General features: G+C 42.3%; 1 protein-coding gene across 1 annotated transcript in view; it reads left to right on the top strand.

Moving 5' to 3' along the window:
- Positions 1–1,318: 1,318 nt before the first annotated feature.
- Positions 1,319–16,307, top strand: part of LOC120914014 (ficolin-1-like) — a 36,143-nt gene continuing 21,154 nt past the window's right edge. Inside the window, exon 1 of the mRNA XM_040324437.1 lies at positions 1,319–1,448. Coding sequence (XP_040180371.1) covers positions 1,349–1,448 — 100 coding nt within the window. The 5' untranslated portion in view covers positions 1,319–1,348. The remainder of the gene's footprint in view (positions 1,449–16,307) is intronic.

Raw genomic sequence — 16,307 nt, 5'->3', positions numbered from 1 at the left:
AAAAATTGCAGATTCCTCCATCTACACAAACAATCGGCTGTTGTGTGCTGCCGCCGCCATCTCCACTAAGGGAGACTGGCAGCGAAGTCTTTTAACCGGACGTGGGTGACAGTCACCAGCTCTTTGCTCATGGAGCTGTGAGAACTGAGCGATGGGAAGTGTTTGATCACTCGGTTCTCAGTCTTAGAGCCAGCGGGCAACAGATGCAGCATTGGACCTATCCAACTAGGTAAGCATAATAAAAAATAAAAAAAAGCCAAATCCCATACTTCTCTTTTAAGACTTTGGAACCACTTTAAGCCTCCTCCTGCCTACATGCACTCACTCCAGTGTCAGCTGTACATCAATGATCTGGACAATGAGAATGACAATAGTGGGCTATGCCTGCAGTTGTCACCCAACCCAACTGTCAGAACCTTTATATTAACCCCCCTGGCGGTATTCCCGAGTCTGACTCGGGGGTTACATTTTTCTGCTGCGATCGGTAACCCCAAATCAGACTCAGGCTCGCCTCGCAGAATCCACAGGCTTGGTTTACTTACCTTGTCCCTGGATCCAGCGATGCCACCGCGCTGTGTGAGCGAGCGGGACCTCGCTCGATTCACACAGTGCCTCTGTGTGCCACCGATCTCTGTTCCCTGCGACGTTACGACACACGGGGGCGGAGAACGGCGCCAAATTCAAAAAGGTAAACAAACACCTTACATACAGTATACTGTAATCTTATAGATTACGGGGCCTAAGAATTACAGGCCTACAGTATAAAACGCCAAATTTCCTTGCAAATAATGGTACCGCTTTCAGCACCTTTTTTCTGAAATAATCATACCGCCAGGGAGGTTAAGGGTCACTGGGTACTATTTTAAAGAAAGGCCCAAAGTAAAAAAAAAATAGGCAAAGGGCAGGCATGACTAGGCTAGCAGGGTAATTTGGCAGTTAGAGGGTTAATAGAATATTGTCAGGAGTGGGACAATGTGTGGAGACAGTGTTTGGGTAAAATGTAAGGTAGTGAGGGGCAATGTAGGTGGGAAGGTGGAGTCATTAGGTCGGTGGGGCACTTGGATAAAATGGACAAAGAAGACAGTCACTGCTCTCTACTCAGAGCAAACCCAAGAACTGAGGGATCAGTGGCTGGTCTTTGATCGCTCAGTTCTCAGTGTAGAACCAGCAGGGGACAGATGCTGCAGCCATCTAGGTGAGTATGTACAGTATGTTTGTTTTTTTAAATCCCGCACTTCTCTTTTAAGTAGTGGATGTGTATGGATTATTTTTGAAGAATAAGGATGTCCCTTAGTGTTACGTTAAGGTACTTTAATATTAAGTGTAATTCTGCAGTTTTGGTTAAATAATGACTATTGCCAAATGCCAACTATGTAGCAGACTTACAGAATCTTATTTTCAACCTATAGGAGAGAAAGGAGAGAGCGGCGTCGTAGAGGCGTTATATGGTAAGTACACAATATACAGTTATCTTCTATTCTGACTGCTGCTTATTAAAAATCCTGAGAAAAACACTTTTTTGATTGTCCTATCAAACAACCAATCAAATGTCGGTGTGCCTGGGAATGACCATTGGATGGTTTGTTTTCATCAGATTTCTTGATTTGGAGGAACACAGACAGTCTTTCTTTTTCAGCAGCTTGACCAATAGCAGATAAATCCAGACCATATAGTAGCTGTTACACACAATGCAGGTTGATCTAACCTTTTCTCCTACCTCATCTGGTAAGTTGCTGTCATCTACCATAAAGGGGTTTGAGTAACAAGGCGGTGCTAAAGTTGGCCACACAGTATACAATTTTCTGGTACAATTTTCCTTTAGATTTGCATATAATATAATATGAGGTCAGACCTAAACACTCAATTTATATGCAATCAGGCAAGCCCTTGCACTATATATTTTTGAAGGAAGAAGATTATGATCCAATCAAGCACAGATACAAAAATCGCACCTCATCCCTGGTATAGTAGAGAAGAATAATAGAGCGAATGGGATGTTGACGGTGCTTAAACACAAACAATGTCAGAAAATTAAATTTTATAACAATTTATTTAAAACCTCAAAAATCGGTTTTTGTACATTACAGAATACATCATTTAAAAACAAATTGCCAGAGTGTCTGATTTGGGTTGCTGGAATTCCCCAATATTGAGCTACTGGTCGATTAAGAGATGTTGTTGGACCCAATATATTTCGCCGTAACCGGCTTCCTCAGGGGTTCCACAAGCGACCAGAATTTATAAAACCAGCTCTGAACAGAAAAATAGAAAACAACATATAAGGAATTCATATATCATAATTTTCATTAATTATATTTACATTACACATGTTGTGTTTCCTTGAGGGGGATGCACTCTAACCTGACAGCCTGGAAAAAGTAGAAACTGACACTAAGGGCCCTTTCACACTGGGGCATTTTTCAAGCGCTTTAGCGTTAAAAAAAGCGCCTGTAAAACGCCTGAAAGAAGCTGCATCTGCAATCCCAATGTGAAAGCTCGAGTGCTTTCACACTAAAGCGCCTGAAAAACACCCCAGTGTGAAAGTGGTCTTAGCGTTAAAAAAAGCGCCTGAAAGAAGCTGCATCTGCAATCCCAATGTGAAAGCCTGAGTGCTTTCACACTGAGGCGCTGAGCTGGCAGGGCGTTAAAAAAAGTCCTGCATGCAGCTTCTTTGCAGCGCTTTAGGAGCGGTTAATACACCGCTCCTAAAGCCCCCTTCCCATTGAGGAAGCTTTTTTTAACGCCAAAGCGCCTGAAAAGCGCCTCAGTGTGAAAGGGGTCTTAGCAGCGCTTTACCAGCATTTTTCGGGCGCTGGCAGTGTGAAAGGCCTCTGAAAGCACTTGGGCTTTCACATTGGGATTGCAGATGAGGCTTCTTTCAGGCGCTTTACAGGCTTTTTTTAAACGCCAAAGCGCCTAAAAAACGCCCGAAAAACGCCCCAGTGTGAAAGGGGTCTAAATCTGCACGATGACCTGGACCCCAGAAACAGATCAGCCCCCAAAGGGGGGAAAAAGGAATGCCTTCACCCGATGTGTCCGTGCTGCATAGGGGCATAGGCTGGACCATAGGGGAGGAAAGGGACCGAACTGTGGGGAACACAACACACCTATTGAGCATAATGTTCCAATCATAAAAGAAAAAGAAATATTTAAATGGAAAAATCACTGTTACACTTACTAGCAAAGAGCGAGATTTTTAAGCACAAAGGACTGCCAGGTAGCCTCGTCTTGTATAGTACAAGGGAAGAGGGGATGTATCCAATCCCACAGTCTTAAGAAAAACACAGAGGGCAAATGAGTTATTATGTCAGGCCTCGTACACACGACAGAGTTTCTCGGCAGAATTCGTCGAGAATCTCGGTGAAGAGCCGGATTCTGTCGAGAAACTCGGTCGTGTGTACATTTTTGGCCCGATGGAGCCGCCGAGGAACTCGTCGAGCAAATAGAGAGCAGGTTCTCTATTTTCTCGATGGCAGTGGATTTTGGCTCGACGAGTTCTTCATCGGGCTGTTTTTTAAACGAGAAACTCGGTCGTGTGTATGCTAAGAAACTTGTCAAAAACTTAGACACTGGAGACCAACATAGGTAAAACTAGCGTTTGGATTGGAGATAGCACATTCGTGTCGCTTCCAACATTATTTAATCGTTTATTTGCAGCGCTTTACACAATTTTTCCTAAGGGCACAAAACAGCAATATAATAATTTTTTTTTAACGATATTCACACAGAGTTCCTTAAAATTAGGTGGAACCTTTTTCTTACTGGACTCAATATTTTTTTTTTTTTTTATTGTCACCTTATTTTGGTCGTGTGTTTTAAATCCTGATTTTAATCACCTTATTTTTTAATTTTTAAAAAATGATAATCCTTTTATTTTTTGTAATGTCAAGTTCCCCCCATAGAAACCTTATTGCTTTGTCTTATCTCATGTGTCCCTTTCAAATTACACCTTATATCCAATTTTTACAAAATAAGAACCTGCCTTCTCACTTGCAAAATTGAAATGTAAAAAAATACAAGGACAAGTATGAACTGTAAAAAAAAAATGTACCATTTATTTTGGTAATCAAAAAAAATTTGATATGCAAAAGTCAGCACTGGAGAGCTTGCTGCCATTTGTGCACAGCCAGGTGTGGCCTGATGTGACTCGTGATCAGTTGGAGGCCAAAATGGGGACTTGAGAGGATCATTCAGGAAGTCACGCATCAAGGTCTTGGACTCCCCGAGGTCAGAAACTGGAGCAGGGCAGGCAGATGTCACCAGGTTGTGGTACTACAGCAGCCTGAACTCTGGTACACCACATGGAAGTAAGGGAGTCACTTTCTTGATTTCTTCAAGGCCTTCCTTGGTGGCTTCCCTGCAGCCTGCTCTTTCACCTTCTCTGCAGCCTTCTCAGCAGCCTTCCTCTTATGCCTGGCTGGAGGTGGTGCCACAGGGGTAGTACTCATGCCAGGAGGAGGAGTAGACGAAGGTGGTGGAGGATGAGTAGCCGACGGTGGTGGAGGAGGAGGTGGAGGAGGAGGAGGAGCAGTAGAAGGAGGAGGAGCAGTAGAAGGAGGAGGAGTAGAAGGAGGAGGAGCAGTAGAAGGAGGAGTAGAAGGAGGAGGAGCAGTAGAAGGAGGAGGAGTAGAAGGAGGAGGAGCAGTAGAAGGAGGAGTAGAAGGAGGAGGAGCAGTAGAAGGAGGAGGAGTAGAAGGAGGAGGAGCAGTAGAAGGAGGAGGAGTAGAAGGAGGAGGAGTAGAAGGAGGAGGAGCAGTAGAAGGAGGAGGAGCAGTAGAAGGAGGAGGAGTAGTAGAAGAAGAAGAGGAAGAAGAATGTTCAGATGGAGCAGGAGAAGAAGAGGAAGAAGAATGTTCAGATGGAGCAGGAGAAGAAGAGGAAGAAGAATGTTCAGATGGAGCAGGAGAAGAAGAGGAAGAAGAATGTTCAGAAGGAGCAGGAGAAGAAGAGGAAGAAGAAGGTGGGGGAGCTTGAGAAGGAGCAGGAGAAGAAGAAGGTGGGGGAGCTTGAGAAGGAGCATGAGAAGAAGAAGAAGGTGGGGGAGCTTGAGAAGGAGCAGGAGAAGAAGAAGGTGGGGGAGCTTGAGAAGGAGCATGAGAAAAAGAAGAAGAAGAAGAAGAAGGTGGGGGAGCTTGAGAAGGAGCATGAGAAGAAGAAGAAGGTGGGGGAGCTTGGGAGTTATGTGGTGTGTGAGGATGGGGATGGCGGCAAATCACAGTGTCCTCTGTGAGAAGACCCCTCACCCCCTGATTTGCCAGGGTGATGAGGAGGCCCTCAAAGAGGAGGCGTTGGTCTAATGTCATTTCTGACATTTTGGCCAAAACAACTGTGACAAATCCCTCCTGAGCAGTGGGAGGCTGTTGCAGGGTTGCATGGGCATCCCGAATGAGGGCTAGTGAGGCGTCACGCACCCTTGTATCCCTCACCTGCCTTCTCGGACGCAGACGAAGAGGAGACACCTGGCATCTCGTGCTTGGCCCAGCAACCTCGTGCAACCCACTTGGGCCTGCCACCTCATCCGCTCCACTTGGGCCTGCCACCACGTTACTGATACTTGGGCCTGCCAACACGTCCAAGATACTTGGGCCTGCAGCCTCCTCCAAGCCACTCACCCTGTCCTCCTCCTGCCTGGCATTTTCCTGATCCTCCTGCTGCCTGGTCTCGTCCTGTGTATGGAAAAAAAGTAAAGTTTTACTATTTTTTAACATTTTTGGTTTATTTATTTAAGCTCCTGACTGTTGCATTTTTTTTGGTCACGACTTAGCTAAGCCAATCATTCTGACCCATGTTTTATGGTCAATCACACCACAAAAATTCATGGCCAATACTGACAAATTTTAGGAATAACACTTTTAGATCTAATTTTTATTTACCTTTAATATCTTAATTTACATCTCTTTAACAACATTTGAACACCACATATTTGCACATTGAAAGTACTATATACCTGGCTCCAGCTGGGCAAATCTGGATCTTCATCCAGGATGGAAGGCTGCTGAGAGGGTTCTTCTGCAGAGGGAGCAGCAGGTTGGCTGGAGGGAAGGCTGGAGCTTCTGTGGCTTCTGGGGCGAAGGCTAGAAAGTGACTCCCTAACCTCCAGGTGTTCATCCAGGAAGCTCAGTTTGCTGTAGTACCACAACTTGGGTTGAAATACCCGCCCTGCTCCAGCTCCAGACCTCATCGAAGCCAAGACCTTGTTGCGTGCCTTCCTGTAGGTGCCTCTCAAGGTCCCAATTTTGACCTCCAACTGGTCAGTTGTCACATCAAACCCCACCTGTCTCCGCACAAGTGGGAGCAGGCTCTCCAGTGCAGTTTTGCGCAATTCTCTATTTCGAGAGATGGGGTCTTTGGTGGCCCACAGAACAGGAAGTTCTTGCCACCTATCAATAAAGATCTCCAAGAAGTCGGGTTGGTTAAAGCGATTCATCTTTTCCTGTCCAAAACCAAGGATAAAAAAATAATGTCACTACACAATCTAGAAAGTCAATTACTCTTTCTCACAAGCTAGCCCTTAAAGGGTCACTAATGGATAACTATATTTTTTTAGGAAATTACTGTTTACAGTGTCTAGAGACATACAAGTGCATACATATAATGTGCCTCTAGTTTCACTTTTGGTTTTAAATTTAGTTATTGTTTCTGTGAAGTAAAGAGACACACAGAACCCAAAAAAAATAAAAGCAGGGCATATTTTAATTTCAAAAATTAGTAGCATTGTTTTGGTTGATTTTTAGACACACAGCTTAGACCACAGTGACAAGCTCCCCTGATAAATTTGAGAGGGAGCAGAACCAGGAAGTGATGATTTATGCAAATGATTACAGCTGCTTAAAAGCAAAAAGGGACAATGAGGACATGAAATCAAGACTGATATAATGTAAAGTTAGTTATTTCTGCCCCAAACAATTTTGGCTTAGTGCTCCTTTAAATGTCTGTCTTTCCTGAATATGCCACTGCTGTCCCAAGTTCGAAGCATACCTACACGCTTGTCGTTCAAACGTCTTTCTTACGCAACCCGGTCGTATGGACGCTACATGTGTTCGAGCCTTATATACACTCCGCACACGACATCCGCCCATGCTTAAAAAAAATTGATGTTTCCCCCCCGCCCCTTATCTTCCGTCGCAAAAACGACAAGGTGGAATTGGCAGCAGATCATGTTGGGTCAGTTCCTAGGAACCAGATGACCAGTTGTGTCGAACTAATAAGCCAGATCTCATCCTCATTTGTGTATGAAACGTTAGTTAGATAAAAGCACTCCGATATAGTTTGGTCAAGACATAAAAGCGACCATTTGCATCATGTTTTAACCGACTTGTTTTTAGAAGACATCCTGATGAGAACCGAGATTGCCCACACAACAGTAGTTGGATCAAAATGCATAATCAAAGCGTTGTTTACGTACGACGGCACTATAGCGGACCATTACCTTCAAATTTCAAACTGGCTATGTTGTAATTTCTGAACCTAAGATGTAGGCCACAAAATCATTCAATCAAGAAAAACATGTAAAATGTAGTTACATACCGGTCTTTGACCCGATCGTTATCTCCGCCGTCTTCCACAAACTGTGAACGCCCCTTTTACTCACGTGGTAGCCCTTTATACACGCGCATGTGGGACTTTACGCACGTCTCCCCGCCCCTGACGTTCATGGTATCGTATTTTCCCCGCCCCTTTTCCATCTTTTTTTTGTTGGAAGCACATGTTGGAGAATATGGCAGCACGGCGAATCAGTTGTAAGGCCTCCAACATGACCTTTGAGGAAATGGTGGAGATGGTCCTCATCCTCAAAGCAGAGGACTACGATGGGAGGCATGGGCCATATAAGTACCCGAACAAGGTCAAGGCCGCAATAATGGAGAAGGTGAGGAGGAGTCTCCATCGCAAATTTGGAGTGAAAAGGTCCAAGGAGCAGATCCGGAAAAGGTGGTGTGACCTCAAAAAACGGGAGCCGGAACAAATGAAGAGGATCAGGAGAGTGATTAGAAGAAGTAAGTTTGTTATATATTTTGTAAGATTTGTTCCGCGCCATGTTTTTTTTATTTCAGGTTGTACTGTAATATTTTTTTAGGCACAATAATTTGTCGTCAAACTGGACGTCCATTCGGAACGACTAAATATTGTGTTTTAAATCCTACAAATTATGACATTTTTTGAAAATTGTGGTGAGATCAATCGTGAAAATTATGTAGATGTGCTATTAAAACCACAAATCTTTTTTTAATAATTAAATATACAGTAAAAGGAGAGTCTGCTCAGCAGTCGGTGACACATGTGGACTCATTTGCATAATTGTTGTCCCCTTTAATAACCCATTTTGGGCTTCACACAGAGCTGAGGTGATCCAGTGTATACTTTGTTGGCTTACATGTTTAAAAGTAGACCAAAGCTACAAGATTTGTCAGGATCTTTGTGAATGCCTTCAATCCTGTGTTTTGCCCTGAGGGGTTTTTCTAAACATCAATAGTCCCAGAAATTTTATAAAGTGAATCATATTCCTCTTTCAGGCCTATAAGCTCTAAAAATCCTGTTTCCATTTTCTTCATTCTCGTAGGGCGTCATGAAGCTTCAACACGGGAGCACCAAGTCAGCACGCAAGCCACACCCCCGAGGGATGGTGATGATGCGCAGCCTGCCACCACATCAGGTAAAGTAACATATAACTAACCCAGCTTCAGGTAATGTAGATGTAGGCCTGCCTAATTTAAATAAATTGTTTTGTCCCACATTTCAGGATCAGGTGGTGGCTTGGACAGGCATACAAAACAGATGCTGATCTCGGAAATATGGGCCTGCAGAGAAGAGGTGGAGGAGATACATTTGGCCAACAGAAAAAATAATGAAAGAGCAAGGAGGGTGGAAACTAAATTAAAAAATTTATTGGATGTATTGGGGAGAGTCTGAATCTTAAAAAAATACCAAAAAAAAAATTTAAAGAGCAGATTTTGAAGTTTATTTAATAAAAAAAAAACCAAAAAAATAATAAAACCAGATTTTAGACTTTATTTAATAAAAAAAAAACCAAAAAAATAATAAAACCAGATTTTAGACTTTATTTAATAAAAAAAAAACCAAAAAAATAATAAAACCAGATTTAATACTTTATTTAATAAAAAAAAAACCAAAAAAATAATAAAACAAGATTTTAGACTTTATTTAATAAAAAAAAAACCAAAAAAATAATAAAACCAGATTTTAGACTTTATTTAATAAAAAAAAAAACAAAAAAATAATAAAACCAGATTTAATACTTTATTTAATAAAAAAAAAACCAAAAAAATAATAAAACCAGATTTTAGACTTTATTTAATAAAAAAAAAAAAAAAAAAATTACAAAAATGATTGTATATTGTATGAGAAAAATCACCCACAAAAATACAAAAATGATTGTATATTGTATGAGAAAAATGACCAAAAAAAATACAAAAATGATTGTATATTGTATGAGAAAAATCACCCACAAAAATACAAAAATGATTGTATATTGTATGAGAAAAATGACCAAAAAAAATACAAAAATGATTGTATATTGTATGAGAAAAATCACCCACAAAAATACAAAAATGATTGTATATTGTATGAGAAAAATGACCAAAAAAAATACAAAAATGATTGTATATTGTATGAGAAAAATCACCAAAAAAAATACAAAAATGATTGTATATTGTATGAGAAAAATGACCAAAAAAAATACAAAAATGATTGTATATTGTATGAGAAAAATGACCAAAAAAAATACAAAAATGATTGTATATTGTATGAGAAAAATCACCAAAAAAAATACAAAAATGATTGTATATTGTATGAGAAAATATACCATAAATTTTTGTAGGGTATTTATGAAAAAATAAAAATAAATAAATTAAGAAAATAAAGAGCTTTTGAACCTCAAAAAAGTGTGTGGTGTTTTTCATAAAATACGTAAAATTTTATATGTGTTTGGTTTGGGGGTCACCTGGGAAATGTTTGCTAGTTGATAATGAAAATACACTTAGTTACACTTAGTAAAGAACTCCAAACAACACAAGCAAGACATAACAAGTTTAGAAAAAAGATTAGGATTTATTTTTTTGAAAGCTACAATTATGGCAAATTTGATTGAGATGGTATTGCCCCCCTACCCATGAAATAGTCCATGTATTTGTCCCGGACTTCACGGGCACTCTGGGGGGGCAGTCCTGTGTGGCCAGCTTCAAGGCCCGCCAAAGTTTCTGCAGGGGTCAAATGTTGTGCCTCGGGCCCAACCAGGGCCATATAATTTGGAGATTGTCTCCGCAAAAAATTGTGTAGAATGCAGCAGGCAAAAATAATAGTATTCCACTTATATTCCGCCATGTGGAGAGAGGTGAGGAAAAGGCGGAACCGGCTGGCCATGATGCCGAAAGCGTTCTCAACCACTCTACGTGCTCGGCCCAGCCGGAAATTAAAGACACTCCTCTCTGGGGTGAGGGTGCGCTGAGGGTATGGCCTCATAAGATGGGGTCCCAGGGCAAACGCTTCATCAGCCAGGAAAACAAATGGCAGGCCTTCTACATTCTGGTCATCCGGTGGCAATGACAGATCATCATCCTGAAGGCGAAGCGCGAACTCCGTCTGCCTGAAGGCTCCCCCATCCGATACCCGTCCATTCATCCCGACATCCACAAAAAGGAATTCATACTGTGCTGACACCACCGCCATCAGCACAATACTGTTGAACCCCTTATAATTAAAGAACTGGGATCCTGAACGGGGTGGAGGCACGATGCGGACGTGCTTCCCGTCGATGGCTCCCCCGCAGTTGGGGAAGTTCCATCGGGTCTGGAAGTCCAAAGCCACAGACTGCCACTCCTGTGGTGTGGACGGAAGCTGGGGAAGAAAAAAAGAAAAAATTAGCCACATAACCTTGCAAGCAGATTATACAAAGACATTATAAGCATTATAACATTTCTGGGAACTAGCATATTATATCTAAATATATTTAGCCAATTAACACATTAAACACCCCCTCTGATGGGCCAATGCCCAAGTTTGGGGGAGGGCTAGATGAGTTTGGGAGTACTAAAAAAAATTAATTTTGATTATTGGTGAACATAGACTTTACAACACATTTTGGAGGGGAGGGCTAGATGAGTTTGGGAGTCCTAAAATTTAAATTAAAAAAAAAAAAATATTGGTGAACATAGACTTTACAACACATTTTGGAGGGGAGGGCTAGATGAGTTTGGGAGTCCTAAAATTTAAATTAAAAAAAAAAAAATATTGGTGAACATAGACTTTACAACACATTTTGGAGGGGAGGGCTAGATGAGTTTGGGAGTCCTAAAATTTAAATTAAAAAAAAAAAAATATTGGTGAACATAGACTTTACAACACATTTTGGAGGGGAGGGCTAGATGAGTTTGGGAGTCCTAAAATTTAAATAAAAATTAAAAAAATATTGGTGAACATAGACTTTACAACACATTTTGGAGGGGAGGGGGGGGACATTACAATGGATATAACACAATACATTGGGAAGTGACTAGACTAGGTAGGTTGGGGCCCAGGATAGCATGCTGGGGAGGTAAGTGATGGAAAATATGCATGTAGGCCAAAAAAGGGGCATCAAAGTTTACATCATGCATGGGGGCAAAGGGGACATTCACAGCATATTCCAGACATGGTAATTAGGGAAGGAAGAGATAACTACAAGACATTAGCATACATTATAGACATAAAATTTGATATTAAAGGACCAAACTTACCCTCATATATTCCTCCTGCAGAACCTGGATGATGGCAGAGCAGGTGTCAGGAATGATGAGGCCCAGAGCCTGGGGGGAGATGCCCGTGGAGAACTTTAAGTCCTGAAGGCTTCTCCCAGTTGCCAGATAACGGAGGGTGGCAACTAGCCTCTGCTCAGCACTGATGGCTTCCCGCATAACGGTGTCCTGCCTGGTAATATAGGGGGACACCAAAGCCAACAGGTGCTGAAAGACGGGATCAGACATCCTCAGGAAATTCCTGTAATCAACAGGATTATTTTCCTGAAGCTCCCGCAGCAAAGGCATGTGAGAGAATTGGTTCCTACGGAGCAACCAATTCTTGGTCCATGAACGTGTCCTCCTCCTGTTCATGAACTCCTCATTGTCTAGGTCATAAACAAACAGACCTATAGACAGAAGATGCTTAGCACGAAGTCGGCGACGACTAGGTGCCTGCAACATGGCTACAAGGCTAGTTACGAACGACAAATCAGAATTGCACTAAACAGACCGCAGTGAAGAACAGCAAGACCTATGAAGAACGACCCTGACAATGAAAAACGCGGGGACAGGACCGCAATGTAAAACAATACGACCTGACCGCACGTCTCGATTGCCTAGATACGACCCACACAAGTACAAACTGAACGGCAGAGATCAATCTGAAAGCACAAAGACTGAAAAGCACGAATCGTCACTCACCAAACTTTTACTAACACGCGTAAACACGGAATCAGCAAAAGGAGCCCCAAGGGTGGCGCCAACAAAATCAAACCTCCCCTTTATAGTCGCGTCATACGTCGTGAGCGTCATCGCGCCGGAGAACGACAAGATTTTGGTATGTTACGTGTGTACGCAAAGCAAGCCTGCCGAGCTTCTCGACAAGTTCAACAAGGAACTCGTCGAGGAACTCGACGGGCTTGGCACGTCGAGTTTCTCTGTCGTGTGTACGAGGCCTCAGAGATAAGAAAAAAGAGAAAAAGAAAAGAAAGTTAATTTGTCATTAAGAAGTCATATATATTTAAGGTATGAGAATATATCACACCAATACCACTAGGGGTTGCTGGTTAACCAGGCACAAGAGACAGAGCAAACGTATATGCAGAGAGTACTTAAGATAGCCAATGGGTTATTGGCCAGTGACAGAGAAAGGTAAAGAAAAGTCAGAGCAGCAAACAAGTTGAACAAGCTGTCTGGAGACAGGGGGTCATCACCTGTGTGTGGTCGCAGATCATCAAAAGCGCGATGGGAAGCAGCAGAGTGGTGGAATGAGCTGGCTCCTTATAAACCCCCCCCGCAAACCCGAGCGTCTGACGTCATCGGGCGTGCGCGGACAACTAACGCAAACGGCGCATGCGCCGGGTGGCCGGGATCTCCACATTGCCTACAACTCCCATGATCCCACTGGTCATCAACCCTGACAAGGATAGATGGGCGGGTATACGAATCCATGGTGAAGTTAACCAGGAGTAGTGCAAAGCACAGGGGGAGGGCAGGGGGAAGAGGTTCGGCAGATGACACACAGCAACAGCGTCGCTGCAAACAATGGGCATTCAAAAGAAGCCCTTGTGTGTCCATACGGCCAAGCCAAAAACGCCTCAAAGAGGCAGCAAAAGACAACATTGGGTACATTCTGACTGAGGTGTCCAGGACCAAGCGATCATGGGGACACACAGCCCAGATGGAGGGGGGGGGGGGATGGGGGCAAAAAACGGGGAAGGGGAGGGGAACAAAAGACAAGCAAAAAAGTCTCCAAATGAACTGCTGGGTGTCATAAAGTGTCAGCTGCTAGATGGCCACAAGATGGCCAAGCAGAAATAAAACATCCCCTGTCAAGGAAAAACAACAATAACATCCAAAGTAACATTTTATTTATGAACAACAGTATATACAAATTTATACAACATATATGAAGACACAGTTGGTCAATATTTATACATCTATATTTGTAGATGTCTCATAGAATTAGTATATTCTGGCACAGAAGAATAATCTACCTCTACAGGGGAACAGCTAGAAAATAATATAGAATAAAAGGACAGAGGGGAAAGAAAGGAAAAAAGGGAAAGAAAAGGGGGGAAAGGGAAAAGGAAAAAAGGGGGATATTAGAATAAACAGGGGAGCAAGGAAAGTTATTTTAAGGGACACATAGGGCAAACAGATGATACGCAACTGGTCAGCTTCAAAATCCAACATTAACAAGGCAACCTCTATACATCAGCAATAGTTTCCAGTTGGTACATCAAAATCAAGAAACATAAGGGAAGGAAAAACAGGGGAAAGAGAAAATATAAAATCTGCTAACATATATCAGGAAATCAGTCACAGAAATTACTTGAAACTTATGTACTCATTGAGTCCCGGGTATCGGGTGGCATTCAAAGATTGAATCCACTTAGTTTCCAATTGTAGAAGTATACGGTCAATGCCACCGCCTCTTGCATGTTCAGGGACATGCTCAAGTGCGGTGAACTTGATCATTTCGAGCGCAAAATTGTGCTCTTTGCCCACGTGTCGACCTATGGCAGTAGTCATTAGTCGCCTACGTAGTGGGTCAACATGGTCCTTAATACGTATGTAAAACGGTCTTTTTGTTTTTCCGACATAAAAACAACCGCACAAACACTTGGCCAAGTACACCACTCCGATGGTTTGACAGGTAACCCTATGACGAATAGAGCGTGTCCCACCATTAGGGAGGGGGGTGCTTGTGCCACTCAAAATTAATTCACATATGTTACATTTATTGCAAGGGAAGGTTCCAAATTGAGATTTGCTTTTATTGCCAGGAAGGTTGTAATGACTATGGACCAGTTGGTCTCTCAGAGAGGGGGCACGGCGATACGTAATGTCTGGTCTCTTTTGGATGTATTTAACTACAGTTCCATCAGCTAGGAGTAGTGGCCAAAATTGTTCTAAGATACCTCCTGAATTGGGAATAATGTTGGGAGTACTGTGTAATGACACGAGTGGGTTGCATAGTGTCCTTTGTTTTGGTGGAAAAAATAAGTTCCTGACGATTATGTTGAGCAGCTCTCTTATAGGCCTTCTTAAGAATTTTACGGCTATACCCTCTGTCCCTAAGGCGATGGTATAGATTTTTAGCGGCTATTTCGTAATCAGTTGTTTGTGCACAGTTCCTTTTGAGTCGTATGTACTGACTGTAGGGTATGCTATTGATAAGGGAATGGGGATGGCCACTTGAGGCGTGTAAGATGGTGTTGCCAGATGAGGGTTTTCGATAAAGAGAAGAATAAATACAGCCATCTGCATCAACGTAAATTTTTAGATCCAAAAAATTGATACTTTCTTGACTACATTCCATTGTAAATTTTAAATTATATAAGTTGTCTGCTAAGACTTTCATAAATTCTTCGAGTTCATCTTTAGTACCTGACCATAATACCAAGATGTCGTCGATGTACCTGTACCATGCGATGGCATGGGACAGGTACATCGAAAGATCATCTCTGGAAAAAAGTTCCTTCTCCCACCCCCCCAGGTACAGGTTGGCATACGATGGGGCACATTTAGTCCCCATCGCAACCCCCTGCACCTGGAGGTAGTGGGAGAGTCCAAACAAAAAAACATTACGTGTCAAAATAAATTTCAGGAGATCCAAGATGAAACAGTTATATGGTTGAGCCAGAGTGCCCCTATCTTTCAAGACATTGCCAATAACTTCAATCCCTTTATCATGAGAAATAGCATTATATAGACTTTCGACATCTATGGCTACTAGCCATGTGCCAGGGGGAACAGAAATCCCCTCAATGGTTTGCAGCAGGTCGATTGTGTCTTTGATGTACGAATTTAAAGATGTTACATGGGGATGAAGATAGTGATCCACCATTGCACTTGCATTTTCAGTAAGGCCCATACAGCCAGACACAATCGGTCTGCCAGGCGGGTTAGTTATTGACTTATGCACCTTCGGAAGGGCATACATTGTGGGGATTCGAGGTTCTTGAACGTTGAGGTAGTTCCAGGTATCTTTGTTAATTAGACCTTTATGATAGGCATTAGTAATCAAGGAATAATATTCCTTGTTGTATACAGAGATATTTGTCTGTGAAATGGGACGATACCATTCCACATTGGCCAATATCCTTAGACACATAGTTTCATAATCAGCAGTGTTCATTACCACGACGTTCCAGCCTTTGTCTGATGGCTTAATTGTAATCAATTGATTTGCTTTAAGATTGTTCAGTGCCTGTCTTTGAGCATGAGACAAATTATCTTCAGACTTTTCACTGGATAAATCCAGTTTCTCAATCTCTCTAGTGGTCTGTTGTACAAAAGATCAGATGCTGGCATTCTTGTTCAGTAAGGGAAAACTTAAAGATTTAGGTTTATAAGATTGAGGCTGGGGGAAAGTGACCTCAGGGACAAGGATGCCTTGGGACGAGGAGGGTACCCAGGCATCGTCGTCCGTGTGCCCTTCCTCCCACAGTTCCATCAGATTATCTATTGCTAGAATTTCGTCTGCGTCATATTTTAATTGTTCAAAGGACAGTGAGTCGGAGTTGGCCAAGGGTTTATCATACATGACCTTGAACAAAAGTTTGCGTGCAA

This window comes from Rana temporaria, chromosome 9 (assembly GCF_905171775.1).
Source record: "Rana temporaria chromosome 9, aRanTem1.1, whole genome shotgun sequence".
Lineage (NCBI taxonomy): Eukaryota > Metazoa > Chordata > Amphibia > Anura > Ranidae > Rana > Rana temporaria.
Note: the sequence above shows the minus strand (reverse complement) of the source record. Positions and strands in the feature narration are given on the sequence as shown.